This window comes from Tiliqua scincoides, chromosome 3, assembly GCF_035046505.1.
Source record: "Tiliqua scincoides isolate rTilSci1 chromosome 3, rTilSci1.hap2, whole genome shotgun sequence".
Lineage (NCBI taxonomy): Eukaryota > Metazoa > Chordata > Lepidosauria > Squamata > Scincidae > Tiliqua > Tiliqua scincoides.
In genome coordinates, this window is record NC_089823.1 from 212,017,373 (window position 1) to 212,034,567 (window position 17,195).

At 46.1% G+C, this 17,195-nt stretch overlaps 1 protein-coding gene and 1 pseudogene across 1 annotated transcript; one reads left to right on the top strand and one right to left on the bottom strand.

The window, feature by feature from the left end:
• Positions 1-240: 240 nt before the first annotated feature.
• LOC136645282 (uncharacterized) lies at positions 241-16,559 on the bottom strand. The gene is made up of 7 exons (XM_066621519.1): positions 16,483-16,559; positions 15,365-15,407; positions 11,172-11,392; positions 9,788-9,949; positions 8,616-8,777; positions 2,570-2,609; positions 241-926 (listed from the first exon to the last, which is right to left on the bottom strand). The coding sequence occupies exons 1-7, from the start codon at positions 16,537-16,539 to the stop codon at positions 241-243; spliced, it is 1,371 nt and encodes a 456-aa protein (XP_066477616.1). The 5' UTR covers positions 16,540-16,559.
• A 519-nt stretch (positions 16,560-17,078) lies between these two features.
• On the top strand, positions 17,079-17,195 carry LOC136646628 (5S ribosomal RNA; annotated as a pseudogene).

A 17,195-nucleotide genomic window follows, 5' to 3' on the forward strand; every position in this document is an offset into this window, starting at 1 on the left:
GGACTGACCAAATATCTTGCCCCTGACAAAGGGGGCACCTACCAGCCTGCTTTGTGAACCAGAATTGGCGTCCCAGGAGCAAAGCCACAGATTGCGTCTAGCCACTATGTTGGAAGCCATGGCCCTGGACGAGAACTGGAGAGCGTCCAGAGAAGAGTCTGCTGTGAAAGCAACTGCCAGGGAGATCTTTTTGAGAGAATCCTTGACAGCCTTAGGAAGAGAAGGGTTTGCGTTAGAGAGTTAATCGATCCAAAGAAAGGTGGCCCTTGCAAAGATAGAGTTGGCCGCTGCCGCCTGCAGGGAAAAAGAGGAGGCTTCGAAGGCTCTTTTAAAAGCAGCCTCGATCCTCTTATCCAAGGGATCTCGAGGTCCTCCCTCCCCTTCGGATGGAATGATAGTATTGGTGGCCAAGGCTGCCATTTGGGCATCCACGGAAGGTATCCTAATTTTGTCAAGAACCTCCTTGAGGAGGGAGTAAAATTTGTTGACTAATCTAGCATCCCTCTTACCATGCAAAGGTGTTGTCCATTCAGATTCCATTACTTTAAGAAAAGCCTCGGGAAAAGGGATCTCTGCCTGGCGGAGAGGCCCTTGGGGAAACAGAGGCCGGCCTGAAGTGGAAGACAGTGCAGCCGAGCCAGATTCAACATCTGTAGATGCATTGAGGCTCAGAGCTCTAATTACCTTCTCCAACACCCTGGGTAGGAACTCTGCTGGAAAAAGGTGATTCACGTTGGAGTTAGCATCACCCTGGTCCTCCCCTGACAATTCTCCTTCTTCTCTAGAGGAGTGTTCCTCAGAAGAACTGAGCTCAAAACCCCCATGTCCCATGGCAGCAACTGGTGAGCGTTTGGGTTTGGCAGTGTGTGTGCCTCCCTGTGGCTTAGAAGGTTTAAGACTCTTCTTACACCTGGGGGCATCAGAGTCTGAGTCAGCAGAAAAATCAGACCCCTGTGGGGCCAAGGGTGGTCAGCTAGGGTTTCTGAGATGTTTAGCCTTGTCCTTACCCTTCTCATTGGATGGTTGAGTGGCAGAGCTGTGTGCAGCCAACCTGGCATCTAGCCCTCTAGCCATTGCATAATGTGTTCCCTGTCTGCGCTCCCTATGGAAGAAGGGGCAGCAGAAGACTTGGTTGCTATGTGAGAGGGTGACAGAAATTTGGCTAATCTGGGTATACATGAAGTGCCAGGTCAGGCAGGCTGGACTCAGAACTCGCGTCAGAAGCCATGGTGAGTTCAGCAGGAAAAAATTAGCAATCAAAAATAATTTTAATTTTAATTTTTTTTGGGGGGGGGGGGAATTTATTGGTAGGGGCAGGGCCAACACCCCTAGCAATTTACCAGCCTAAGCCAAGACCCAAAAAGGGGGTACTTCAAAATTCACCCAGACCAGGTCTCACAAAAGTTTTATCAGCCAGAGCCAAGATACAAATAAGGTCCCTAAAATGGCTTCCCAGCCCCTTGCAACTTAGTTTTAGCAGGAGACGTGGGATCAGGCACCAGCAGGCAGCTCAAAATGGCGCCCATGCCTCAGTGGAGGTGCTTGAAGCTGGGGTGCGCTGGGCAGCCTGGGCGCCAAGGCACTTATGAGAAGACTGCCTGGTCACCCCCACACGCTGCAGTAGCGCTGGGTAGACCTGTGGGGGGAGGAGATGGCCCCCCCGCTGCCGCCACCTCTGAGAGGCGTGGACCAGGCGTGCCAAAAAGGCTGCTGCTACTGTTTCCCTGGAGGTGGGTGCAGGGCTGCGGCGGCGCTTGAGGAACCTCAGAGCGGCAAGGCATGGAGGCAGGTTGGAAGCACTGCTGAGTAGAGCGTGCCTACCTGCTCCAGAGAAGCCTCCCGCCGCCCCAGCTGATGAGCCCAAGGAGCAGGGGGAGGGAGAAGGCGCGGGAGAAGGAAGAAGAGGTGCGCTGTGCAGGAGAGCTCCAAAGGGCGACCAGCCTGTGTGCGAGGCAGGAACAGTCTGGGTCCTGGTCCCCGCACACAGGGAGCTCCACCCTTTGGGTTTTGACTTGCCTACAGGATGCAACGAGGGACATTCCCATCTGTCAGGAATGCCCCCATCTCCACCAGGGAAAAATCTGACCCTCCCTGCTCCTGCCATTGGCTTATCTTCATTAGTGGAGGTAGCTGGGTTTGGTGGTGAGTCTCTGGCACTGCCGTTGTTAATACCAATATGGTTGTGCACACTACAAGTAAACATTTTGTGGCAGTGGAACAATGTTCTACTTTCGCATATTCAGGCTTACAATCTAAGAGGCAAAGAAGAAAGGGAAGACAATGTTAAATATATTCATGTTAAAGGCTAAAGGTTTATTAATGCTTATATACACTAGATACTGTCAGACTGAAAGTTTTTTTTTTAATATGCTCCAATTAAAGGAGGAAAGGAGGACTTTTGAATTTTGTATTATTATTTTCCAACATGCATGTCATCTTCTTTGTCTTCTGAGTCCCAAAGCCACAGGTTTCCCATTCCTTACAATAGCCTTACAATAGTAAGCCTTACAATAGCCTTACAATAGTAACAACTCTATCTGGACATGCGGACTCATCTAGCACCACGTACACAGAAACATAGGCTCACTGTCTTCAAAAAACATGAAATCCTAAACAAAAAAGAAACACACAATTAGACTAACTGTAGAGCTACATTTCCATATTTTCTCCATTATTATTAAGAGGAAATATCTAAAATGAAAGCTATTTAAATGGGGAAAACCCTTAGCGTGAAATCTTCAGAAGCTGTCATAGAATAGTATGGGAAGTCGTGGCAACCTTTCAAAGCTCACCTCTTACAGGAACAAAAATGGCTCAAGCTTCACTCTCTCCTATTTATCAAAGGCCAAAGGAGCCTATGCAGTGCCCAGAAAGGTACCAATGCATTTGTGAGATGGCCCAGGACGTGATTGCCACTACCAGGAAGAGACTGGGCCAGCCACTGCAGCATGGCTTTTATTTCGACGTTCCTGGCCACTTTTGTGCCCTGAGCCACACATCCAGGGTTGACCCGCCCTCCCACTTGTAGGTTCTGCCCGGTACTCACTGCCTCCCACCTCCAGAGGTGTTCTGAGGCCTGGAGAGGCCACCTCCGGCTTCCTTGACCCTCAGAAGGTCTTCTAGGGGAAAATCATTACTTCTGGTTTTCAGCTGAAAACTGCCGTACACATCTTCCTCAGTTGTCAGAATGCCTTCTAAGTGCTGAATATCAGAAGTGACAATTTTCAGCCCTTAGAAGGCATTCTGAGGACCAGGGAAACTGCAGCATCTTCCCTGGCCCTCAGAACACCTCTGGGGAAAGCCCTCATGGGGTGACCATCAGATCAGCACAGTGATAGTATCAGCAGCTGAGTGCCGTAGGGGCAGCCCGGGGGGAGTGGATGGTGGCATGGCAGCACCATCTCAAGTCTGGCTCACAGAGAATTTCCCCCCTTGCTTCCCCCTCAGGTATGCCACTGGATCTGGGTGGCTGTCAGGAGATGGCCAGAACAAGCGCCTGCTCTTTTGCAAGAGAAGCCATTGCTGCCCCAGGAGAACAGCCAGAGAACATTCGGACCCAAGGGCAGGTGGGAAGGCCCAACCTTCCTCCATCTGTATCTTTGAATAAATGATAACTTATTTTTAACAATTTAATTAATGTATAAATATATGTACAAACACAAAACTGAAAAAAACTTAAATTTTCATAGAAGTAATAGAATTTCAACAATCACATTTTCCATTACTCCTGTGTGATTACAATATAGAATAAAGGAAGAGGTGGTTGAACCTGGAACACTGACTCACGCTGCCGCTTCTACCTCTGCACTACAAAAAAGAGAAGAGTCCCTTGTTGTGCTCCTCACACTGCTTTTGTGAACCTGGAAGTGCAGGACTTATAAGGGACCACAGGAGCTCCTTCATTGGCGCAGCCTTTATAAATAAAGCCAGAGGTCCTGGATTTCCACGTCCGAGGAAACTGCACAAGGAGCATTGCAAGGAGGTGGATGATTCCCTTTTTGTGTGCTTTTAGTAGGTGGAAAGTGAATCAACGTGGTGGGTGTCCACAGTAGGGTAGATGGAAGTGGTGGAAGACTCAGGGTGAAGGGGAGCCTGAATCCACCACCCTCTCATCCCACCACAATCTGCCATTCATGCAACCCATGTTATGTCACTGTACGAATGGACTTCCCCTGAATAAATGGTATCTACTAATGTCAAAATATGTCAATTATTTTAAAACCCATTTAGGGCCCAATTCTATACTTACCTAGCATGGGCACTGAGCACGAACACCGGCATTGGATGCCATAAATGTGCCGTGTAGCATGTTTATGGCACCTGGAAATTATGGAACGCTGGCGCTGGGCCGGCATTAGTGAGGGGCCAGGCGTAGCGTGGGCAGGAGGACATGCTGCCACCTGGGGTAAGTGAAACCGGCAGGTGGCTGTGTGGCCTCTGGAGAGCGGGGAAGGGTGGGGCAGGCAGGGCAGGGGGAGGAACTTGGATGGAAGGAGATGAGATTGGCAGCTCCCTGCTCTGCTGGATCCTGAACTCTGTTGGGCCACAAGGCCCAACACGGAGGCTCTCATGTCTCCGCTGGCAAAATAGCTGGCAGAGATGTGAGTAGACCCATTGCTGGGACAAAAGTCCTGGAGACTCCCAGAAGCTTCTCTGAGCCCCCTGGTTACAGGGGGAAGCACCAGGAAGTATAGAATAGGGCTGCCCATCCCCTGGTTGTAGGAACTCTACAGGAATATCTCTACTGTGAAGAGGCACTTAAGACTCATTGTAATGATCTGATTTTTTTTTACCATGGACAGTAATGGGATGAAGCTTCTTCCCTGAATATTTCAGATTTTTTAGGATCACCCCATTTTGAGCACCAGGGGTGCAAAGTTAACTCAGATTTCCGCGACTTTGCCACTTTGAGCATTCAGGGTTCACCCGTCCACCACTGAAATTAAAAACCCAGGCTTGGCATATTTTGAAGGGTCAGGAACTAGGCTTCATAATTCACTTTGGGCACAATCCTAACCTTGGGTAGGGCTGGCACAAGTCCCTTGCACTGGCCCAGGACGGTAACAAAAGTGTCATAAAGCACGTTTGCACTCTTCGGGAGTCAGCTGGGCTGCTGCAGGGATGTGTGCCGGCCTGCAGAGACTGTATCCAGCCTCCTTGCCAACTTGGGGAGGAAGAGATGCGTCGGCCGAGCTTGGCGATGCAGGGGTCTGGGAAGGGTGGGGAGGAGATGGGGAGAAGGCTGGAGGGAGGGCGAACACAGTGCGGTCCCAGGGGTGGGTGGGGAGCGGGAGGCGGGGCTGAGACCTGGCTGTTATGCCGGATCCCAAAACCATTCCCTGAGCAGCGCGGAGAGGCTTCAAGCCGCTCCGTTCTCTTCAACATGCACCTCCTGAGGTGGCGCAAGTCTGAGGAGACCCATTGGGGCCATGGTGGCTTACCCAGAGGTAAGGGGTTTCCTTTGCCTGTGGCTGACCCACTTCTGGCTCCAGTCTTGCAATGGATACAGCACAGGCCTCCTGGCCTGCCTGTTCCAGTGCAAGATAGGATTGTACTGCACAATTAGAACCTCTCATCCAAAAGTAAATACCTGTAATTAACTGTGGAAAAATAATTAGCAAGGTGTGCATTCACTATGTCATTAGCTGTGCGTGTTGCATTTTTACAACTTTGGGACTTACATGTGTCAGAGCCAATTATTTCCCATCCAGGCCTGCATGCCTTGTCTTCTCCTGTTCTTTTTATCTGAGTTGGATATTCACATATAACTGTATTGGCTTATCTTGGGAAAGGCTCAGTGAAGCACAGGTAACATTTCAGGTATTTGTTTCAGTCATTAGCTGCTTTGCAAGTATTCTGACAAGTGACGGAGAGCTAAAATTTTGACCTATTCAGATGCTTCAAGCCATATTCCTTGTCACAGGACCTCAGCTAAGAGACTAATGCCATGGGAAAAAAAATACAGATGTTCCCATATACCTGAAAGAAAATGTTGCTTGCGCTTCTGATGCATCAGGGATGGATCAATGAGCCAGAAAGCCCATTGACTTGCATTGTAGTTTTCAAAGAATGTTGTTTTAACTTACAATTGAACTTCACAGTGGTACAAAAGAGTATTCTCAGCACACTCCTATGTTTGTCTACCCAGGAGTAGGTCCCATTGGTCAGTAGGGCTTAACCCCTGCTGCTGCCCATAAGTCTAAGTTTTCATGAAGTTCTACATGTGTTTGGCATCCCTCAGCATCAACACTTTGGAGAGAACTGAATGGTGCAGATGGTGAGGGGTGGTGAAGCTGAGCTATCCCAACTGTTGAGGTGTGCAAGGGCGCCCAGGTTCCTTGGCCTGCACACCTGGCATGTGTCTGACATGTACCTCAGTGAAACAGGATTTCATCCAGACAATCATAAAAAGGGAAGCGAACAGGAGGCTGGTGGAAAGTGTGTACCTATCTGGCACTCTTGAGGATAGGGTTGAGGGGAAAGACGGAGATGGGCAGCAGCCTTGGCTATCTTCATTATTTAGGACTGTTCCTTCTTGTAGCCAATAAGACTGCAGCCTTACAGACTTACCTGAATAACGAATACTCTGACAGGCATATAACATCGTTATACTGCCCATTTGCCTGTTTACAGATGTATGGCCACTGGTGTTCTATTCCTATATTCACGTCCCCACTTTTTTTAAACATAAGATCAACTCCAATAACATTCATCTATATTCCATAAATTTTACAAAGCATCTTTTTTTTTTTGTTCTTGATTCTGTGCTAGGATAATTTTTTAATTAATTTTAATTAATTTAATTTAATTAGACCAGGGATGGCCAACCTTTCAATTTTTTGCCTCCTGGACCTTTAACAATTGCATAAAAGAGGGAATTTCGGCAGGTGCAGCGTGTCACAGATGAGAAGCTGCAACTGCTAAAATTCAATCCTCTACACAATTCTTAAAGATCCAGAAGCCCTAAAGCTGAAAGGTTGGCCACCTGAATTAGCCAATTCTCTTGCTCTTTGAAACCCAGCACTGTAGATAAAGAACATCAACCGAGAGACATTAGGACTTGTCTTAATTTGTCCAAGATTTTCATATTAAATTCCTAATCTGATTTTGCTTTTGTATATCTTACTAACACCAAAGCTTCCAAAACCTTGGAAAAAAGGTTCTGAATTCTTCAGTGTTGGATATTTCTCTTCTATCCCTATTTTTGCTGGTTTCGTTACTGTCCTGAAAGTCAATTACCTTTCAGAGCAGAGTGCTGGGCAGTCCAATATACTACAGGTCAATTTTCCAGACAGCTTTTCAAACAATGGCATAACCCTAATGGTATAGCTATGGGGGAGGGGAGGAGCTTGGTTAGTACTGCAGGTGCTGTAACACAAAGTATATGATATACAGCCCCTCCCACTCGCCATTGGAACCATTCTGAAAGCGCTGTCAATGCACAGATGCTTGCCAAACCAAACACCATCTCTTGTGCACTGCTATCGCTGCTGGAATGGCTCCAATGTCAAGTGGGAAGGGCTGCTTACAAAGCATGCTGCAGAGCTTGCAGTACTTACCACACTGCCCCCTGGTAGCTACATCACTGCGTAAGCCAAAGGTAGGTTGCCAACTGTAACTCTAAGAACTGGCAGGAATCTTCTCCTGCTTTTACAACCTCTGATCTGGGAGTTTAACATATTTGTACAAGTCTTGATCAACAAAAAACATCCAAAGTACCCAACATGGAAATGTGGAACTGTGATCAAGTACAATTGGTAATATGAAGACCCTTATGGTAGTTTCCATGGGCTTTAGTGGGCAAGCCTAGCAAGGGGCCCAGATCTGTGTCCAGCCATCTCCTAGCAGGAAAATTTTCTGTCTGCTGCTGTTCCATCACTATTGCTTGGTAAGGTAAAACCCCATAGACATGCTTCTCAGGTGATGTTAAGGGGTTAGCGGTAGTCTAAACTTTTCTTCACTGAGCAACATTCAACAAGTCCTGGATACTTTACTCACTTTACCCCATATGCAGCCTGGGAATGGGGCATCTGAGAATTGAAAAAAAAAAAAGGTGCCAAGACGGGAAGGAGAGGATTTCAGCTGTTGCCAGAGTCTACTTCTCTGTTGTCTCTTGGTAAATTTGAAGGGATCCTTTGGAGGAGGGAGGAAAGACACTGGCAGCAGTGAAGGGCTGAAGAGTTCTCCTCCATGCCATCTCCTGAAATTGTGGGGAAAGAGGGCTCTTAACCCTCCTCTGACCATTTCTGCTTGACTTCACCAGCAAGCACCACCAATGGTACCCAGCTGGGTAAGTGCACTGGAAATGTGCATAGTGAGGTGAGAATCCACTTCTGCTGCAGATGGTGGCATGAAGGCAGGCACTTGGCTGCATGTTTCCTTGTCTGGGTGGCATAGGAGGGATAGTTTGCATGCCCACATTACAGCATCACTAGTGTACCCATGCATTACTAAATCAAGAAGAAGTGAGCAAATGACCCTTACAGGATACACACATTTCAGGGCTTTTGTAGGACTGTTGCCCCAGAACCCCGCAAAGGCTGATGCCTCCACTTAATTCAGATGAATGTATTTTGAGATTCAGTACTAATCAACTTTGAGATTATGAAACTTACAATGAGGAAGCAAGCCCCAATCATAACAGCTTTCATTTTCACATCCAGGTTCATTGGGAACTGGACTGTAAAGTTGTCAGCATCTGTAAAGCACTCCTTCACACATCCTCCACAGTTCTTTATGATTTTTCCAACGGTTTGAACACCATCTACAGGAATCACCTAGTTTATAAATGAACTTGAAGTCAGTGCAGTCAAATTAGCTTTCTGTGCTGCTGGAACAGGGATAAGTAAGCTACTGTGTGTAGTGGAAGACTGTGAAGTGTGGGAGTTTGTCATAACACCTTCCCCATAGCAGTGACTCAGTATAGTTCCCCCCCCCATAAATTTCTTCAATAGAGTGTTGTCCTCTCCTGTCACCTATTCCTGCTTTGAAACTTATTACTAAAAGATTTGAAAATTGTTATTTTACTCAGAAATAAGCACACTGTGTTCAGTAAGACTTAGGCCCAAATCCTAACCAACTTTCCAGCACTGACATAGCTGTGCCAATGGGGCATTGTCAAATGCACCTGAACAAATTTCTCAGTCTGCCTGTTCCTGAGCTTGATGTTTCTTTTTTGGTGAATGACCTTTAAAAAACATTTGAAAGGCTGAACCTGAGCACTCCAGACTTGGAGAAGTTCTGGAACTCCACTAGGTCCCTTCCCACCCCACTCCCCCTTGACTGCATCCCTGATAAGCTAAACCAAATAAACACTTTTTTCAAAAAATTCACAAGGAGTTTTAAAGGTTAATAAATTGATTTCAGCATAAGCTTTCATGGACTGAAACAATCAGTTGGTTTCTCTTTAACAAGCTGTATGATTTCTTGCTGCAGCAAGAGCAAGAAATCTTGCTGCAGGATTGTAGCCTAAGAGCCCGATCCATGTGGTCTCCGCGGCGCAGACCACAGTTGCAAATGTGCCATAAGGCACATTTGCGGGGCTTTCCGCCGGGCTCCCACCAGAGCTGGCTCAGCTCCGGCCAGCGCTGAGCCAGCATGTGGCGGGCGCCCGTATTCCGCAGCTCAGCAATCTCTGTGAGCACTGGGCTGCGGAATGGGAAATGGGGGCGTGGTCAGGGTGTGGGGTAGGCATTCCAGGAAGGGGGAATTTGTTTGGCCAATAATTCATGGTCAACGTGGTGGACGATGTGATAGAGTGGAAAAGAGATTCTGAGTGATAACTTACATTAAACTGAATATCCTTACAACAGCCACATCCTACAAATGGCCCAGTAATTTTGAATACATCTTCTCTGGCTTCATTCTGGAGTACATATACAGGCACACATGGACCCCAGATCTGCTTAACATATCCAATAGGTATGCCTGGAGGGGCCTGAACTTCAAGCTTGAAATGAAGTTTAAACAGACAACAGAATCAGAATCAGTGGTTGACTTTCAATGCTTATGAGAAGTTCACAACATCTGTAAAAGACATGGTCATACATAGCAAGTAAAGTCTATTTTCTGGGCAATGATTTTTTTGCAAAGGATTGGATAACTGAGGATTTCCACTATACACACAAATAAATTATAGAGGCTTTATAGTTGAAATTGGATTTTATATAAAGATCAAAGAGAAGGACAAAGAGTGGTTTGGCAACTGGAGGAAGAAAAAGTTACTATTAATCAAAAGTGAAGTGTATGCTATGAATGGCTTTGAGAAGAGAGTTTTGTGAAGAGATTTCAAGGATAAGGTAGGGAGAAACCTCATAGGCAGATAAGATTAAACGGAATTAGAATAAAACTAGAAGTAAGCTCCATTGAATAAAATGGGACTTCCATCGGTGTAACCATGTATTGGATTGTGCTGTAAGAGGCACATAGACAGACATATATCAGTCAACTACACTTGAGTCATGAGTATGTGGGTACTATCACCCTGATATTAAATGACCCGGGAATAGTTTAGGCTGCATGGACACTGCTTCCTAGAAAAGGCATTTTTCAATGAGGGGTTACCCACAATTCCTTTAAGCAGTGGCACAGAGTACTTTGAAGGCAGGAAATTATGTATGATCTGCTAATATGGCAGAGAGGAAAACGAGGAGCATTCACAGAAAAGAACACGTGCAGGAGCCTGCATCTAAACATAAAATCACAACACACAGCAAAGATCAATCAATTCTTGGTGGCTGATCAACCAAATGTGAATTGAATTACAGGTGTGTGTCACTTAACAACCTTCCGCTTAACAACAGACCACATATATGATGGTGGTCAAAGCGCAACAAAGAGGTTCTTAATGAGACAGTCAGGAGTCCCACAGCCTACAGCAGTGCCTATTTACACAACAAAGAGTATAAAGAAGAGGTAATCTCTCTCTAGTGGTTTGTGCAGCCAGCTAGTTTCTGGCAGGGTGTGTCTGTTTACATAACGAAGGCACTAGATTGGGCTGAATGTTAACAACCTAATCGCATAACAATAGGGATTGGAGAACGCATCCCTGTCATTAAGTGGCACACACCTGTATATGGGAAGACATGTGAGATATCCACATCTTGATGATTATAAAAGGCAATTTAAAGGCAGAAAAACACTTGAAGATGCAAAGAGCAACAAGAATTTACCTCTTGCAAACAGCAGCAACACCAGCAACACCAGCATTTCCAAGGTCTCACGAGCTCTATGACTTGCTGGCCCATGTGGCTGAAGAGCTTCATTGTAAAGGGTCGACATCCTCCACAACAGAATAGTGTACAGCAGTCATTCTCTTCTGCTGCAAAGTATATCATTTGCCCCAAAGCATTTTTTATTGCATATCTGTTATTCACTTCAATGTTGGTTAATACTGGAAAAGAAGCAGCACAGTGTTATGGAATGAGGAAATGGAATCATGACTATGAATACTGGCTGATGAATTGATTTCTTAGACGGTAGTACAGGAGACTGGCTGACCAGCAGTAGTCTTGCATATAGGGTTCAGGGCTGACTTGCAGAGCTGTGAATCAAGTGCTAGAATGTTGTTTAATTAGATAGGATAACAGGCCACAGAGTACAATGGAGAAAGCAAACCAAGAACAAGGGCAGCTTGGGCGCCAAACCTTGCAGTTAGGGATAGATGCTGCTATTGCTTCTAACTGTGCTGCTCTACAAAATATCATTCTAAATGCACAGCATAATAAAGTAACTCTAGGGAACTCTCCTCCAATGCCAAAATCTAGGTAACACACCAATGAAAACTGAAGTACTACCTCCCCCATATGAAACTGCTGGCTTCTTAAGATCTGCTGGGTTGGGGATCCTACACCTTATTCCACTTTCTAAGTTCTGTTAGTGCTGAGATGTAAGAAAGCTTTCCCCACTGGGACCCTTGTTTTCTATGGGACATTGTATGGGGCCTGTCTTACCTGGCCTGGTGGACAAGCCGCCAACCCTCTCCGCAAGTGCATCAGGGGTCACTGGCATGTTGCAGCCCCAGGATGTTTGCTGGCAGCTGATGCTATTCGGCCTCCAAGCCAGGAAAAATTGGCAGCGGGGCCTGGTGTGGACCAGTAATGCCTTCTCCTTAAAGCTGAGGGAGGTGGTGGCAGCCATATTCAGCCGGAGCTAGGAGAGCCACCTGCCATTTTAGCCATGGGAAGATACCAATGGGGAGGGGCTGGTCAAGATGGGAATATGGGGGGTTTGGCAGGAGGGGCAGGCGTGATGCAAAAGCCCCAAGGGGTGTAGCCAGTGGACCAGAGTGTGTAGACCAGGCCAGGAGACCCACACTTCATACACCTATTCAGTAGGCCAGTGCTATTCAAACTGGGGCGTCGCGACACCCCAGCCTGAGGGCCCTGGTCTCTGCCCCCTTAAGGGGCAGGGGCAGCCTAGAGGCGGGGGGGAAGGCAGCAGCAAGATCCCCAGGATCGCGCCGCTCAGAGGCTGCAGGGGCTTGTGTGCACTTACCCAAGCCTCCTGCAGCCTCCCTGGGGTGTGGGGAGCCTAGTGCAACTTCTGGCAGGGCTCCCCGCAGCAGGGAGAGTGGATGCAGAGCGATCATGCTCCACTTCTGCTTTAGCTGTTACGGGGTGCGATCACTCCGCATCCACTCTCCCTGCTGCAGGGAGCTCTGCCAGAAGTCGCGCCAGGCTCCTCGTACCCCAGGGAGGCAGGAGGCTTGAGTAAGTGCACCCAAGCCCCTGCAGCCCCCTGAGTGGTGAGATCCTGGGGGTCGCGCCGCTGCCTTCCCCCCGTCCCCACTGCCTCCTCCCTCTGCCCCTGCAAAGACTTACTGGCTCTCAAAACTCTCCCAGACATTCTCCACATGCTCTCAAACTCTCCCAGAGAGTTTGAGAACCACTGCAGTAGGCCAATGTGGAGGTTCATTAAATGTTAAGTGACCAGACTGAAAGGCCACCTCTGATCCATATCTGAGGCCAACCTTGCCCTAAGAGCAGAGCCTGGGACCTTAGGTTCCAAACTCAAAGGTCCAAGCCCATCCATCCCAAGGGTCAGATCCACTCACATGCCCCAAAGTTCTGAGAACCCGGTCAGTGTCATACCCAACACTTGGGACCTGGACTTGACATTCTTGCCCCATGAAATATGTTTGTTCTCATCTGTATTGGTGTCTTCATAGAATTTGATGACACTCCTGATCCAACAAATATTTCTGTTGATCTACCTCTCCTGTTGTTTATGTGTCCTATGTGATTTTTTTTTTTGCTGCTTTTTATTACATGTTCTGTTCTGTCTTTTTAATTTCTTGTCTGTTGAAATTTCTGGAAACAGCCTTGAATCGTTATTCAGGTTGAATCAAACACACAAATTCTTCATGAGCCTGGCGACATTAATTTAAAAAAGAAAAAAAGAAAAAAGGAGAGAACATGGCTCTACTCTGTAATTCATACAACCAGTTTTTGTAACAGAGTAGCTGTCTTTTGGTTGAATATTATTATTATTATTATTATTATTATTATTATTATTATTATTATTATTATTATCATCATCATCATCATCATCATCATCACTTTTCAACAAAAGTTCACAAAGCAGTTTACAGAGAAAAATCAAATAACTAATGGCTCCCTGTCCCAAAAGGGCTCACAATCTAAAAAATGCAAAACACCAGCAGATAGCCACTAGAGAAGACTCTGCTGGGGTGAGGAGGGCCAGTTCCTCTCCGCCTGCTAAATAAAAGAGGAGCACCCACTTGAAAAAGTGCCTCTTACCCAATTAGCAAGGGTAAAATTATGTTAGCCCTTAAGAATCAATCAGTGATTGACAAAATAGATTGACAAAATCTGTCCCATTCAGCTTCTCATTTCTCTCTTTGCCTATTTCCCCCATTATTAATGTGCCCACACAACTTCTCCAGCATCAACAATCTCCCTTTTCTAGCATTTCTTCTCTTAATTTTTGTGATTGTGATTATTATTTTCATAATCTGTGATTACAGTTTTGTTTTATAGCATGAAATAAAGGGCCCACTCCTACAGGCACACTGAGCCAGCAGAGTTCACATTCTGGCCATGCAGTGTGCTTTGCAGCAGTGACAAAAAGGGACACGTCATTCTGTGCATCTAGGCTGTGGCTGGGTGCCCATGGAAAACCCCTAGCACTTACAGAAAACCCCCCTAAGTCAGCACAGGGGGCAAGTGTTAGTGGAACAAATTGGGAATGGGTATGTGTTGTGGCCAGGAAGGGGATGGTATCAACAGCAGCAGTGCCACTAATATCCTATCCCCCTTCTTGGCCTTGATCTGCCTTTCTGGGTCCACTAAAATAGCTGGCACGGGTTTGGGTAGATAGACCCATTTGAGCATCAGAGGCCAGCCCCTGGGCAAGGGAAAAATTGGTCTCTTACCTGGAGGAGCCCTCAGAGAAATGCAGTGCTTGCTGTGCTAGTGCAGCTGCATCAGTCGGGGGGGGGGGGGTGGGTGGGTGTCGGTTTACGTAGGATGGGGCTCTAAGATAATTCAATGAAGCTGCTGCTCTCTTGGGAAGCCCTTAGGGAATTCAAGAGTAATGGCTTTGCATTCATGCTTTGGTGGCAAGGAAATGTGCTTCACCTCTTTGGAAAAGCAAAGACTGGAAATAAATTTCCTCTCTCAGCAGTGAGAGGAAATAAAATGGATAAAAATAATTCAGAAGCCAAGTTCTTCTTGACTTGAATTCAGAAGTGAAAGATCTCAAACTATTCAGGAAGTCGTTAAAAGAGGCTATTATTGGGGGGCATTTTATGGGCATTTAAAGGAATTATTATTTTTTTTCAAAGAAAACATTTCCTGTATAGGATAAATGGTTGTCAGCAGTATGCATGTATAGCACCTTGTGATCCCACATAAACACCAATGTATGCTTGGTGAGTTAGAAATGACTTGTCAATTTTTGTAAATTAATTACCAAATGCTGGTGGAAAATCTGCTTGATTCCGCAGGTGCTGAATCCAGCCACTACGGTGGACAGAGCAGTTAAGCTACTGCCATAAAGCATAGGGGCAAGGGAGGGAGGAATGGAGGTAGGGTACGGATGGGACAGTTCAGGCCTGAGACATGGGCAAGGATAACAGGTGAGGCCTCTGCAATATTCTAACCTCTTTCTGGGGCCCGGAAGTTCTACATGAGGCTTCTCAGACTTGCGCCAGTGATTTTGCTGGCACAGATCCAAGTTGCCCGTTTGGGCAGGCTGGACTTCAACACGGCATAAGGGAATGATTGTTAGAATTGAGCTGTAAGAAAAATACTACAAATTCATCTGGAAATATTTGAGGCACAATCATTTAAAGCACCTTTGAACACACTAATAATCTCATGCAGTTTGAGAAAATACTTACTTTCGAAAATCTCAATTTGTTGAATAATTAATATCTGATCAAGCTGTATAGGAATTAAACAAAAATTAAATATTGAAGTCTGTAGGTAATCAAAAGTACTTCACATAATTATTGCATCTTATTGCCCTAATTCACAAAATCTGGAAGTAGCTCTATGATTGTAAGAATTCATCCTAAATAAAGTGGTGTACTAGTACATTTTGAAGAGCAGGAGCTTGTTTTAACATGCCCCCATCGCCATGCCCCTGATAGACTATACAAAAAATGGTACCCCAACTTTAAATTTTCTTCATTAGTGTTTTCTTCCCCATCCCTAATTTAACGTAAGAATAGTCCCGCTGGATCAGGTCATAGGTCATCTAGCTTCCTGTATCTCACAGTGGCCCACCAGATACCTCAGAGAGCACACAAGACAACAAGAGACCTGCTTCCTGGTGCCCTCCCTTGCATCTGGCATTCTAACATAGCCCATTTCTAAAATTAGGAGGTTGCACATACACATCATGGCTTGTAACCATGTGATGGATTTTTCCTCTAGAAATTTGTTCAATCCCCTTTTAAAGGCATCTAGGCCTGATGCCATCACCACATCCTGTGGCAAGGAGTTCCACAGACCAATTTCTAGTCTGAAACTGAACCCCAGGACTCTTATAAGCATACTTTGAGAAATACTGCCCTAGGTAAGAACATATGCTCCAACAAATTTCTCGGTTTTCCTATTCCTAAGCCTTTTGCTTCATCTGCCTAAGGTCCTTTGGTGGGGGGGAAGGGGGCGGACTATCAGACAGCACCTGTATATGACTAATTTCAGTGAGAAATGATGGCAAGAGAAGCAACAACCAATCCTACAGTGTAATCTTATACATCTTCCTCCAAAGTAAGTATTACTCTTTCAATAGGGTTTACTCCTAGGTAGATCTGCATAAGATTTCATCTCTAACACATGAATGAAGACTTGCATGAATGCAGATCTTTACGCATTTCAAAATTCAGCAGCCATTCCGATAGCTATTCAACTGATCTCATTCGTATCTGCTCCTGCTCCTATAGTCCAAAGGACTAGATTGTTTTTTTCTTTTTCCTGTATACCAGATGATCAAAAATGAAAATAGAGATACCTGGGATAAATATTCTAATCCAGGAGGACAGTTGGGAAGAGGAGGTACTGGTGGCATCCATACTGGAAAAAGTGGAATGGCAGGTGTTGGAGCACCTTGGAAAATGAAACCCAATTGACACTTTTAGCAGTCTGGACTGTGGAAGTCACATTGCGCAAAACAGCAACAATCCCAGTTTCAAAACTGACATAATGCCTTTCTTTCAACTTTTTATATTACTTCCTACACAACCCTATTTAGACATTCCCCCTCCCCCATATGTTCCTCTGCTTGGGGAATGGAGGGTGTTTGGCAGGATTGTGCTGGCAATCTCTGTGCCCCATTGTCCTCACTAAGCCCCAAACCCTCCCTTCCTGTGACCAGCATTTCTCTGAAAAGGCTTCTGCACCATTATTCAGGACTTCCTTTCCCAGGGGTGTTCATCTGGTTTTAGCACTATTCTGCTTTTTATTCCTGCTATTCTTACCTGCGTCAATGGCACAAAAGACCCAACCTGACGTTTCCAGCATCCTCTGCCAGCACTGAGTGTTGCAAATGTGCTGTAAGGCAAGTCTGTGACACAGTGCCAGGCCAGTGCTGGCACCATTTCAGTGCCAGTTAGCAACTGTTATCCTGTACATGCCCGATCTCGTCTGATCACGGAAGCTAAGCAGGGTCAGGCCTGGTTAGTACTTGGATGGGAGACCGCCTGGGAATACTGGGTGCTGTAGGCT